General features: G+C 38.7%; 3 protein-coding genes across 4 annotated transcripts in view; 2 read left to right on the top strand and 1 right to left on the bottom strand.

Annotated features, from left to right (window-relative positions):
* Nucleotides 1-1,408, bottom strand: part of LOC144657244 (uncharacterized) — a 36,251-nt gene extending 34,843 nt beyond the window's left edge. For both annotated transcript variants that reach the window (XM_078517559.1, XM_078517558.1), the window contains exon 1: nt 611-1,408. In XM_078517559.1, the coding sequence (XP_078373685.1) occupies nt 611-1,095 (485 nt within the window). In that variant the 5' untranslated portion in view covers nt 1,096-1,408. The remainder of the gene's footprint in view (nt 1-610) is intronic.
* A 133-nt stretch (nt 1,409-1,541) lies between these two features.
* Nucleotides 1,542-4,233, top strand: LOC144656844 (transcription initiation factor TFIID subunit 10-like). The gene is made up of 4 exons (XM_078517087.1): nt 1,542-1,756; nt 3,131-3,195; nt 3,323-3,434; nt 4,014-4,233. The coding sequence occupies exons 1-4, from the start codon at nt 1,556-1,558 to the stop codon at nt 4,101-4,103; spliced, it is 468 nt and encodes a 155-aa protein (XP_078373213.1). The 5' UTR covers nt 1,542-1,555; the 3' UTR covers nt 4,104-4,233.
* Nucleotides 4,234-5,811: 1,578 nt separating this feature from the next.
* On the top strand, nt 5,812-8,259 carry LOC144657250 (DDB1- and CUL4-associated factor 10-like). The gene is made up of 2 exons (XM_078517572.1): nt 5,812-6,852; nt 7,931-8,259. Exons 1-2 carry the CDS (start codon nt 5,877-5,879, stop codon nt 8,251-8,253), a joined length of 1,299 nt encoding a protein of 432 aa, XP_078373698.1. The 5' UTR covers nt 5,812-5,876; the 3' UTR covers nt 8,254-8,259.
* The last annotated feature ends 4,167 nt before the right edge of the window (nt 8,260-12,426 follow it).

Raw genomic sequence — 12,426 nt, 5'->3', positions numbered from 1 at the left:
ACCGCAGCCAATATATGGAGTCCTGAATACACTAGCCATTACGACCAGTGGGCTCCCAACTGTAAGGAGTCCCCACATAGTAAATCCAACCCAATCTGACGGATTCTTTTAGACTGGGTTCGCTCTGTTCTATTGAGTTTGATTGGTTCGGAAAACGTATTCGCACAAAGTTTAGTGCTCAATTTCATTTGATTGCCGAACTCAATCGAACTCAATCCAGTGGTTGAGTTCAATTGCGTTTCATTTCCCAATGTTCAATTAACTATGCCAGGAAGAAGTTAAAATTTGTGCCTAATTTACTCTTTCATTAATAAAATGTTATCGTAATAAAAAAACATACAATATGTCTTCAAGTACCACTTACATGAATGTCAATAATATTAGGTACTTTACGCAATATATAAATGTATCCACAAGTTGAATTTTAATTAAAAACAAAGGATGAAAACAATTTTCACAACAGCCAATAACAGTGAAGCAACATTACCCTCCCCCCACCCCTCCCCCCCCCCCCCAACCTCCATCATCCCAAATTAATAAATTATGTTAAATTTGCATACTAAAAACAAGACTTCATGCAAAATGAAGGTTTGTTAATTAACAAATTTACCTGTATCCAGCTTTGAAAACCAACAGTTCTAAGCACGTTAGATGTCCTCCAGAAGCAGCAAAATGCACTGGAGTCATATGATTCCTTGACTTGGCCCTAGGATTGCTGTTGCCTTTCTCAATCAACCACTTTACAGTGTCAAATCGACCGAATCTCGCCGCTAAATGTAGCGCAGTATGACCTGAACCATCTTTGGTCTCTGCATCAACCGCACCGTTCCCTAAAAAATATTTCACGCACTCGAGCTCTCCCTGGGCCGCCGCATCGTGCAGGGGTGTAGCTCCACTCCGTCCGTACACTTTTGGAGAAATTTCCAAGGTTTCTACTAACCATTTCACGCAATCAATCTTTCCCGTTCTAGCGGCGTAATGAAGAGCGGTCGCTCCGAAGCCATCGGCCGCAAATGGCGCTGAACGACGAAGCGATTTCAAAGTTTGAAGATCTCCGTCTTTGGCGGCAACAAGAGCTCGCTCTGCTTCAACCATTTGTGCTTCTCAAATTCATAAAAACGTTCCTTGCTTTTTCAAGATTTGCATTGGGATATTGAGCTTATAAATTAACTAGCTGAGGAAATAGTTAGGGCTCTTCAGTCCAAACATTATTATAATCTTGCTGTACGTTACCTACGTGATCTATTGAGGTAAAAAACATCGTAAATAATTTACGAGCTGATATCACTTTCCAGACCGTTGTGCGGCAGCTGCATGTCTCCCCAGTTTTGTTGTGAGGCCAGGGAGCTGTTTCTTTTTTCCTTCCCGTTTGACACACAAACTTATCCCACATAACTGCGTGTTGCAACAAACAAAACAGTACTTCGAGCTGTCAGAAAAATTTGAAGAGAAAACTCTTGAAGACTTTGGAATCGCCGCCATGTTTGACTGAATCCGCGTAACTAATGACCAGCGTAAGAATTACAGCGCATGCTTAGACGTTGGTACAACAAACATGGCGGACGGTTCACAGACTACAGTTCCCGTTCAAAGTAAAGCGAATACAAGCGTTGCCTCCAGCACTCAGCCACAAACGAGCCAACCTTCGACCTCTAGCACAAGCACGACAACTACATCTCATGTCGATACTAAAGTCAGAAACGCGGGAGCTTCGCTAGCTGAGTTTTTAACACAACTTGACGACTACACACCGACGGTGAATAAGTCTTAAGTTTTTCCCTAGCGATTGATATTTTACTTGTTAATTTTAATATATTTCCTCCTAAAATAATTCCAAAATTGAGGAGATTTCCATATGAATTATCCTCTCGGCTCAGGCTATTCAGTGTGCGGCTAAACTGTAGAATACCGGGCCACTTATTTACATCTAATAAAAAAAAAAAAAAAAACCACAAAAAACAACGGCAGGCAACTTAAAATACTTGAATTCGAATGGTTCTTTTTGTTTCTAGATATCTTTGTTCTAAAAAGCATTCAGAGATATGTAAATAAGTGGCCCGGTATTCTAAAATCGCTCCAGTCGTCTAGTTGTTTTAGTGGAAACTCTTAGGGATAGTGGTCCAAAACCTACAATTTTACGTACTTTCAAGCGAAAAATCAAGAAAAGTCATCCCCTTAAAGAGAAATGTGTGCACGATCCTGTTCCATCAGCAAATAGAAAACAGTGAGAGAGCCAATCCGATTCACAGATTTCCAATAGAACTCAACTGAGTTCCTACTAATTAACAATTAGACGGCAAGCTCGAGGTTTCTATTGGCTGATAGTTGGCGAGGGGCCAAACTTTTAGCCAACTATCAAAGTCAGTAGAAACTGAGAGTGACTCAGCTGTCTAATTGTTTTAGAATAACCCAGTTACTGATCTATTAAACACAGAATATCACTAGAATTGACTTATTGAAGGTTTTGATTGATAAAACAAAGCGAGTTAACTGAAACAGTTAGACCGCTCTTGCATTGGCGGACAGATTTGCAAGTTTGCTCATAGTCAGGAACTGGGTTATGCTTAATGAAAATATCACCTTATATCTTGGGTGGAGAGAGGCACTGTGAGCGTAAAGGGTCTAGCCCAAGAACACAACACAATGACCAGTGCACATTGACGAGGCTGAAACCTGGACCATTCAATCTAGAGTCTAGAGCACTAACCATTAGGCCTTTATACGCCCCACACATGTACTGTAGCTTCCTGTAAGTCTTTTTCCATTTAAGCCATTGGCAAGAAGTATAATTTTACATGCCCTTGTACATTGTACAGCTTCACTTTGCTCATGGCAGTGAAAGGAATTTCTAAGATACAGTCCAGTGGTGGATCCAGACCTTCAGATAAGGAGGGGGGGGGCTGATGATCCAGACCCTTGAATAAGGGGGGGGGGGGGCTCTTAAAAACAATTTTCTTGGCCCTTCGGCCTCTATTTGCTCTAAAAATAAGGGGGGAGGGGGTGTCCCCCTGGGCCCCTCCCCTAGATCCGCCACTGCAGTCTTCTGTGTTTAGTTATAATCACCATCATCTTCTCTTGCAAGCTTTAAATGCAAGCTTTTATCAATTACTTTTCTTTGGTAACTCCTCAGATACCTGATGCTGTGACAGCGTTTTATTTAAATCGTTCAGGATTTGACTCAACAGATCCAAGAGTGTAAGTTTGCATTTTTGCATACCATATTATTAGAAGAACTGTGTTGGCTTGTTAAACTTACTGCTCGAATAAACATGATCAGGATGATGACGGTGTTGACATGAATATTTTTTTTCCTTTTTTGTAGGGTGAGGATGATTTCTCTTGCTGCACAGAAGTTTGTATCTGACATTGCTAATGATGCTCTGCAGCACTGTAAGATGAGAGGATCTGGTCAAAGCTCAAGAAAATCTGGCAAGGTGTGTTCAGGCTAGCCATTAGCTTTATTAATGAGGATCAAATTGCGTCATATTTTTGCAAATACCGTATTTACTTAAATAAGCGCCCCTTGTGTGACAGTGTGTATACCACGAAAATACAAGTGATTTGTGGTATATTCCATGTTTTTAAAAGCTAGCAATGGTATATTGCAATTACTTTTTTTGATTGGTTAACAGGCAATGGTATATGAGCTCATATACCATTGACCACAAATTTGGTAGCCGATAAGCGTCAACGAAAATAGCTGGGGAGCTCAAATACCATATTGCATTGCGTTTTTAATCAAACAACTATTCCACTCGCACTTGTTGGATATGTGATCGTCATAGCCAACTCGGTGCTACGCGCCTCGTTGACTATCTACCATTTCATATCCAACGCGTGCTCATGGAATTATTTTTAAGTATAGCACTCAAAAGCGTTGCATAACTAGTATGTATTATCCTTTCATAGTAGCGTGTGAGTAAAGACTACAAACTTGTTTAACTTACCGGGCAAGTTCACATTGGTAATTTTATGAACTGGTTAACACAAATTGATCCATGTTTTTTTTGCAGGACAAGCGTTACACGTTGACCATGGAAGACTTGACTCCAGCACTTAGTGAATATGGAATAACTGTCAGAAAACCTCCATACTTTATTTAACACAATTTTATATGATTGTTGTAAATAGTATTCTTTATATAAATTATAGAGGACCTCTGTAGAAATTTTCTCATTAAATTGACTTAAAATTTTTTGACTGTCATAGTGAAATAAAGTTTATTATCAATGATGCTTACATGTACGTCTATTAAGGTAGAGTAGTGGTTTGCATAGAATTACAGATCGGGAGATTAGTTTGGGAGATCATTATCATTATGTTCAAAGCCATCATAACCAGTGATCTCAAACTACTACAAATGAGCTGTTGGGCAATGTTTGTTACATTCATTTGGCAACTTGTGTAGCTATTGGCCATTCTGAAGTTGTGCAGGGAACTGGGGCAAGTTTCAAATTTTTAAGCAATCAATAATCTGACACCACCACATGAAAGATCACGGTGAGATTGGTCATTTGACCAAGTTTGATGGTTTTAGGATGAACAGAGACGAAGTTATGAACAGTGAAACATGGTTCAAAATCCATACAAACGTCTCTTATGTTGAGACAGCATCCCTCAAAATTCCCCAGGGGGGTACTCCGGCTTGTAAATGACGGGGATGATCAAAGGATTTATTTGGGTTTGAAATTTTCGATTCCAGGATTTTTTTGGGTTGGAAAATTTGGCAAGTATTTTTTTGGGTGACTTGATTTAAAATAGGGGATTTTTGGGGGTATTAAAAACGAACTAAAGTGCCTTGGCGCGGCCTTGGCTTATTTATAATATGATGAATAAACAAACACGAGCGTTCGATTTTCTATGGTTTTCTTTGTGTTTAATATATTATTTCCCTTCCTAATTCCTGGCAATTTAGGGGTAATTTGATAAGGGATTTTTTGGAGGGTTATTTTTGGTCCAGGGATTTTTTTGGGTAACTCGGAAGACTTAGGGATTTTTTTGGGTCCGGAGTTTTGCCTCCATTCGATCATCCCCGTCATTTACAAGCCGGAGTAGCCCCCCTGGGCAAAATTCTCAGTCCTAAAAACCCAAATCCCATTTTCCCAGTGAAAATACAGGAAAATCCCAGTTCCCATTTTCCCTTCAGGTCTGCAAAGAACCAAAGCTTACATCTTCATGTTCTAGAGAATTTTCATTGTAACCTGGGGTCTCACCGTTAGGGGACTGTACTGGCACTAGTTTAGATTAGTAAAGCTGATTAATGTTCATACAGTACCTTAAGCCGTGTTAGCACTGCACAAACTTGGCGAAAACCAGTAACTTGAAAATAGTGGCCTTAGCAATGACTTAGGTTTGACCCAAATCTTTCCCCTCCCCCAACCCCACTATAATGACATGTAATTTATACTCATTCACCCTTCAGTATCGCTTTTTAGTCACCCGAGTCTCGGAATTGAGTTAGAATTTTAGTGTTTCAAATACCATTCTTCAGGTCCGTAACACTCTGAATTTTTGTCTGCGGGGGCAAAATTTCCTGGCGGGGGCAACTGGGTTTTTTAAGTTTAGTTTTTCTTTTTTTTCTTTAGTTTTCTTCGTTTTTTAGTTTTCCTGGCGGGGGCAACTGCTCCCCTACCCCCCCCCCCCCCCGTCCCCCCGCTAGGTACGGCCCTGTTCTTTTAAAAATACCAACCAGCCCTACCCCACCCGGGTTCCGCTAAATCCTCCTACTGCACTCGTTTTAATGTCACTACCGAAAGAAACTGGAAACGATTTCTTCTAGTCGCCCCAGTCCAGCGCATCTAAAGTGCAGCTTGAACTGTTGTTGTGGGATTTTACTGATTTTTATCCGAAATTTCTACTAAATCCTGTTTACTTGCATGGGAGAATCAAAGCCTGACGCGGCCGTTAGCAACAAGGGGAGCTGTAAAACCTCTAAAACGTGGACTTCATTGTCGTACCTCAGACACCGCGAGATTCATGGAATGTACAGGGCTGAGCGAAGCGATGTTGTGTCATCAAAATATTATAAACATTTCTCGCTAAAAGACATTTGGGACCCTGAAGAAACGCTAGACAAGGGTGGACACGGAGCAATTTTTAATGTGGAGTTTTCACCATCCGGCGATCTTCTTGTCGCCGCATGTGAAAGACACAGTTTACTTGTGTTCGATCCACTTAGCCAAAAATTGGTGAAGATGATTCGAGCAGCTCATGGCGATTGCGTCAACTGCGTTCGATTTCTGGACACCAGGAGTTTTGTGACATGCTCTGATGATACTACTATAGCTTTATGGGACTCCAGGAACCTTAAAAGTAAGGTGCGAAGTTTAGAAGGGCACTCAAATTGGGTCAAAAGCATTGAGTACCATAGGCCATCTGGGCTCCTTGTGACGTCAGCTTTTGATGATACTGTGAGAACTTGGGACATAAACAGGTACTCAAATGAAGAGGGGACCCATAATAAGGTCGTTCTACAATTTTCGAATTTGATTCGCATGAAAATGTGCCCAGATGGCTCCAAGCTGGTCATCTCGGCTATTCCCGGCAAATTACTTGTAGTGCATAATTTAAACCTTGATTATTTACAATTTGACGTGGAAGGAGAGGAGTACCCATTCTGGGGTGCCTCAGAATCTTCACTTGTTAGCTTCGCCAGTCATCTGTGGCCAAGCAAGGAACGAAACTCCTTGGAGATTATTCAGGATTTCCCTGAAGAATGTAGTCCGTGGTGTATTTCGTCATTAGAGGTTCATCCTCACGGCTGGTGTACACTTGCACGTTATACTTGCAAGAAATCAAGAAATGAGTGGACTGTGCTCCATGATATTCAGGATATTGCTGATACAAGGGGAGGTAAGTTATTGAACTTAAATAACCTACAATCTTACAATCTTAGTGAAAATTAGTTGACACATTATTGACTTGGCCTTGCAGTTTCTATTGCAAATTTACCACTAATTTTCATCACACTCTGCAAAAATACCACCCTCTTCCCCATCCAATGTTGTATGATTGTAGCAAAGGGCTTTCAAAAACAAACTACAACATTGATAGGGGAAAGGGGGGTTGGAAAAGAGGGGCGAAAGGGTAAAATTGGACCAATTACAATAAAGTAGGGCCTAAAATGGAAATGGCTGCAGTCACATCTAGGCTACTAACCATAGTTAAGACGGGGATAACTATAGTTAGCTATTTCGATAATGTGACCACTTCTCTGTTCACTCTAACTATAGTTAAGAAATTTACGTCTTTCTGATCCAAAACAATACAGACTAACCATAGTTACAGTATACCCAAGCAGGGTTCATGGGTTAGTCTTAAATGTACAAACGAAAAACCAATCAGAATGTGACAATTCTTTTCACACGTGCAAGATGAACATAAACATGCAAAGCAAAGCGTGAAGGGAAGAAAAAAAATATCACCAATGTTAGCAAAAATAAAGCTTGGAATACCTTGAAATTACCTCATAACTCCTTATAATATAAACACAAGAACTCATTGACTAAGTTCACATCCAATCTTGTTTTATTTACTTTTTTACAATATAGAAATTTCTTTGTATTCATTTCTTAGAATGAAGGTGATTGCTACACTCAGAAAAAGAAACAAAAATGATAGCTCCCGGTACTTGTTTACAAGAAAACGATGATTTATCTATTTTGCCAGCCAAGTCGTATAGAAAAAGCTGCACTTTTCGGAATGTGCACCATGCATAAAATTATGTGCAGTATGGGATGCCCAATGTAATACTGAGGAATGACCTGCATGTGTTTATACTCCTGGATGGAGAATTCAGAAAGGCAGTGTGAGAGTGAAGTGTCTTGCACAAAAACACAACACAATGGTCTGTTTAGTGCTCACTGCCCCTCCACTCCCCATTTGATTTGGACAGGAGATGTTAATTTACATGTGTCATTTCTCTTTTCAGAAACCGGTTCTCTGCCACGACGTCTAACTCACAGCATACAGGAACCCAATGTTGCCAGGGGTTATATAAAGGAGCACTGCTTTAGCAGTGATGGGAGAATCATTTGCTCGCCATTTGGCAACTCTGCTAGAATCCTTGGCTTCAGTCCAGAATGTGATGAACTGGCAACGTGTGTTCATAGCACACCATCGGAACTGTGCGATTTAAAAACTCTTATCAGTCATAAACATGCTGTGGTGACTTGCAGGTTCTCGCCGACGCATTCACTTCTTTCTATGGGTTGTTTAGGTGGAAAAGTAAGCTTTTACCAACCTAGACTATAAACTTATGAATGATAATTAAACAGTAATTTACTTCTTTCTTCTCAAATGACACTGAAATTTACAAGTGGCATAAAAATTTAACGTTTGAAAATAAACTGGGCTTGTGTTTAAGGGGAGTGACCATTAACTACAAAATGGTTGTTATAGAAGGCTTCTAACTGTCATATCTTGGGCTCCCTTAGTATCCTGAGTTTAGTTCTTTTTCATGTTTGTTTCATTGGAGATTTCCTTCATTTCCAATAGTCATGACCATATTTGCTAAGTCACGTGTCCAGAACTCAAAAACTCTAAAATCTAACACAGCTTACATTTTTCTCCGTTGAAATCATCAAAATCTGTAGCATGGATTTGTTGAAATTCGCATTACTGAAAAAACTATGAGTCATAAAGTTTTTGTGATGTCATAAGGCCATCCCAATAAAATGTTTCGTTTCCCATCGCCCGACCGACCCATTTTTTTCGAAAAGTAAAAAAAAAAAAAAAAATTCCAGATTCACTAGTTTAAAGAAGCAAGTACTTTAATTTACAAGCACACGATCTTGTTTTATTAACAACGATCGGTATATGATGTCTTTGTCTTTAATAAACATCGATACTACATTATTTAAAGACTGTTTAGACATTTGATAAGGAATAACGAACGAAAAGACCACGTTTTCGAGTTGACTTTGTAATCAGGCTTTCTTACTTAGTAGCCCGGCCTTCTCTGGAACCCAAGTGTTTTTTTTTTTTTTTTTTTTTTTTTTTTTTTTGCCCGACCGACCGACCCATCATCACAAAAGACGGGGCGATGGGAAACGAAACATTTTATTGGGATGGCCTAACTTCAAAAATAATGTATATTTCCTAATACCGAAACCAAGGAAAATAAAGGGAGAGCAAGAAATGACGGTTAGAAGCCATCCATAGCAACCATTTTGTAGTTAAGGGTCACCCCCCCCCCCCCCCTTTAACTGCTTTTTCTTTAGCTAATTTTAATCGTAGGAGGGCTGAGTATTTGTGGTGTAAGAGTTTGGGTCTGTTAATATTAATTATTAAATTAAAGTTATGTATTAAAATATACATATGCTCTTGGCTTCATACACAAATAAAAACCTTTTAATTTTTGACAGCCAGTATGCAACATCTATTGAAGGGTAAAAAATATTAGACAGGTTGTAAAAGATTGAAATGTTTTATTTCTAGCCAGACCTTTTATTTCAATAAAAAAATATAAAACTGTTGAATCATGAGTTGCTTATCATCAAAGGAAAATCTTAACTTTTCTCTTAAGTGCATCTCTGAAAAGGCATATTCAATATCTAAAAACATTGTTATAATCAAGGAAAATATTTCTTTTGAGGCTTGCTCAGTTGATTACTACTTCATTTGCTTTTTGACTCTATTATTGGAATAAACACCGCATCATGAGATCATCAGGGAGGCGTTAATTAACATTTCTGCCCTTATGTGCGGCGTTTATTCGAGGGAAGCGTTTAATCGAATAAATACGGTATCTATTTACAAAATTCATTATTAAGATAACCCAGTGCAATTCTAGAAAAAGTTTTTTAAACTGTTTGCTCGTTCGCTCGACGCTCCACATCCTCGCGCTTCCGCTCTAGCGCCCAGTCCTCTCGCGATTCTTTTCGCGCGTTTAACGCTCGGTGAAGTTTAATTTAAACCTTGTTGGCGTTCCTGTGTATGCCATTTTATTTAAGATTCGTGAAAATAAAGTATAGAACGAGGGGCACCTGTTGACCGGCAAAGAAGACGCGTTGCAACTGGAGGGAAAATAAACCATATTTTGAAGTCAACATCCCTCGTGTAATTCTTGATCGCAATACAGTTTCTGAATTTCGACCGCTCCATCCCGTTGACCCCACCCACTCTCCCTCAAATGAGGAAATGGAACCTTCAGTCACCAATAATTGTTTTTATTTGGTACTTGAATTTTGGCTGGAACCTATATACTTATATATACGGATTTGCCAGCTGCTAAATATAGTGTTTTAAAAATGTTTCTTTTGACTCTTCCGTGGCCTTTGTCTGCCTCATAAATTTTGACAAATAGGCTCATTGGGTTCCTTGATCAAGTCTTCTATGAGATCAACATAATATGAATGTATACCTCCACCCGACACTTGATGTTCCAATTTTAATTTCTCTTGGAGGTTGAGCGTTTTTTTTTTCTTTTAGCTGAGGAGAGTAATTGTTTTTTGTAATTTATTCTGTTTTGCGTTTGTTGGTTCAATGGAACCCCGCGTTAGCTACGACCAACATTTGTGTCAAGTTTTTTGTTACATTTGATGGGTCATTTCTCCCTCTCTTTATCAGCTGATACTACAACATCAGTGGTTTAATACCCGACAATTGATAAACACGTTGTGTTACTCACTTGGCATAACAGGTTACCATAGCAAAAGTACAACAGTTTAAAACGCCCTTAATTCAGTTTTGAATATTTATGACTCAAAGTCGAGCTCGGTGAATCCCCCTTTTTCAGTTTTATTTTTAAAAAGTGATCAACATGAAAAGACAAAACTTTGGTAAAAGTTAAAAAATTCACCGGTGGGATTTAGAGGCATCTTAACGTTTCGAAAATTTTAGGTGGCCGGGATGGACAACGACAACAAGAAAATCGGCATTACATAAAGTGTCCGAGATAGCTATAGGAGAATCCTTGATGACGTCACTGTTTACATTTTGCCTTTAACTGCTAAGTTTAATCCTCATCTCTCTTTGAAATCGAAAGGCTATTTGGCTTTGTTGCTGTGTGTTATTGTTTTAAAGTGACCATAGTCTTAGTTTTTCTCGAAGACAAGGTGCAAACCAAAAACTTTAATTCGAGGACAATGTTTTTCCATTAAATTGAAGACCACATTCAAAAATTCAGGCATGTTTGAATCGAAGGAAAAAACGATTTTTCATCCTAAAAGTCACTTGGCATCTAGTCTTACAGCGAGCTATTCATTTTCTAGCTTCATATAGGCTGACAATCATTGCCAAGGAGTAGATAATAAACGAATGCATTTTTTTTACAGTCAATAATGTTGGAGTCTCTCATTATCCAGAATTTTTTGCCAACATGAAACAAGAGGTATGTACATAAGAATACGACTTTGCGCAGAGAAGGCATCATGCTATAGGGGAATCTTTGTTTACAATATTTGCCTCATTAACATAAGGGCTTCAGTTTCTGAACGAGCTACAAAAATATCAGTTCTGAATATTGAAAGAGCATAACACGAATAACTTTCGCTATAAATTTGAGCCTGATGTATTAAATAGCTTTTCTTTGACGCGGGTTTAAAAACTCAAAATTCTGCAAAGAATGTATGGGCTCATTGCTTTTGCCCCCCCCCCCCCCCCCCCCACCTCAGAAATCTAGCAGTTTTTGAAAGCTAATATCTCCTTCAATATTTCACGTAAAGAGCTGAAAATCTCGCCGATTATTAAGTTTCATAAGCTCTTTAAACTTCTTGAGTTATTTGGATATAGAAGGATGTCTTCTCTACGCAAAGTCGTATGTTAATGAGGCAAAATGTAAACAATGGCTTTAGCAAAGATCGTTCTATAGACTAACATACAAACTAAAAATTGTCCTTTTCATATTTCAGTTTTGTAGGAAAATGAATGACCCAATCATGATTGGAAATTGGGATTTTGTGTGCGGTTTTCGGTTTTGATCGAAATTTACAGCGGTTTTGATGATTTTTTTGTGCGGTTTTACGGTTTCCAATGGGCCCCAACCATACATTCTTGGTAAAATTTTGAGTTTTTAAACCCTCGTCACAGAAAAAGTATATAAGACGGAATCCGCCAGGACTTCGAGTATTAATTGGGCAAAATTATGTACCAAAATTAATTACATCTTATTGCAAACTTCTGTGTTACTGTTTCAAATATCTTTAATATCAAAAGAAATCATCAACGACACCAAACATTAAAAACGAATTTTGAAGATCGACTGAATCGCTTAAAATACGCAAATTTAAGCCGGTTTCTTACTATGTCTGATAATTTTGTCTCATTCCATGCTTTGCTTTCAGTATTGTGGTAAAAATACTCTAAGTTTTACGCAATTTTGGCGCTTTCGATAAAATGAAAACGGTTTGCGTAGTTTAAAAGTGAAGTAATCGAGCAGGTTTTTTCAAAATAACCTTGATAACGAAATCATTATTCCATAACTGG

The sequence above is a fragment of the Oculina patagonica genome, chromosome 6 (assembly GCF_052425735.1).
Source record: "Oculina patagonica isolate OP01 chromosome 6, crgOcupat, whole genome shotgun sequence".
Taxonomy (NCBI): Eukaryota; Metazoa; Cnidaria; class Anthozoa; order Scleractinia; family Oculinidae; genus Oculina; species Oculina patagonica.
Note: the sequence above shows the minus strand (reverse complement) of the source record. Positions and strands in the feature narration are given on the sequence as shown.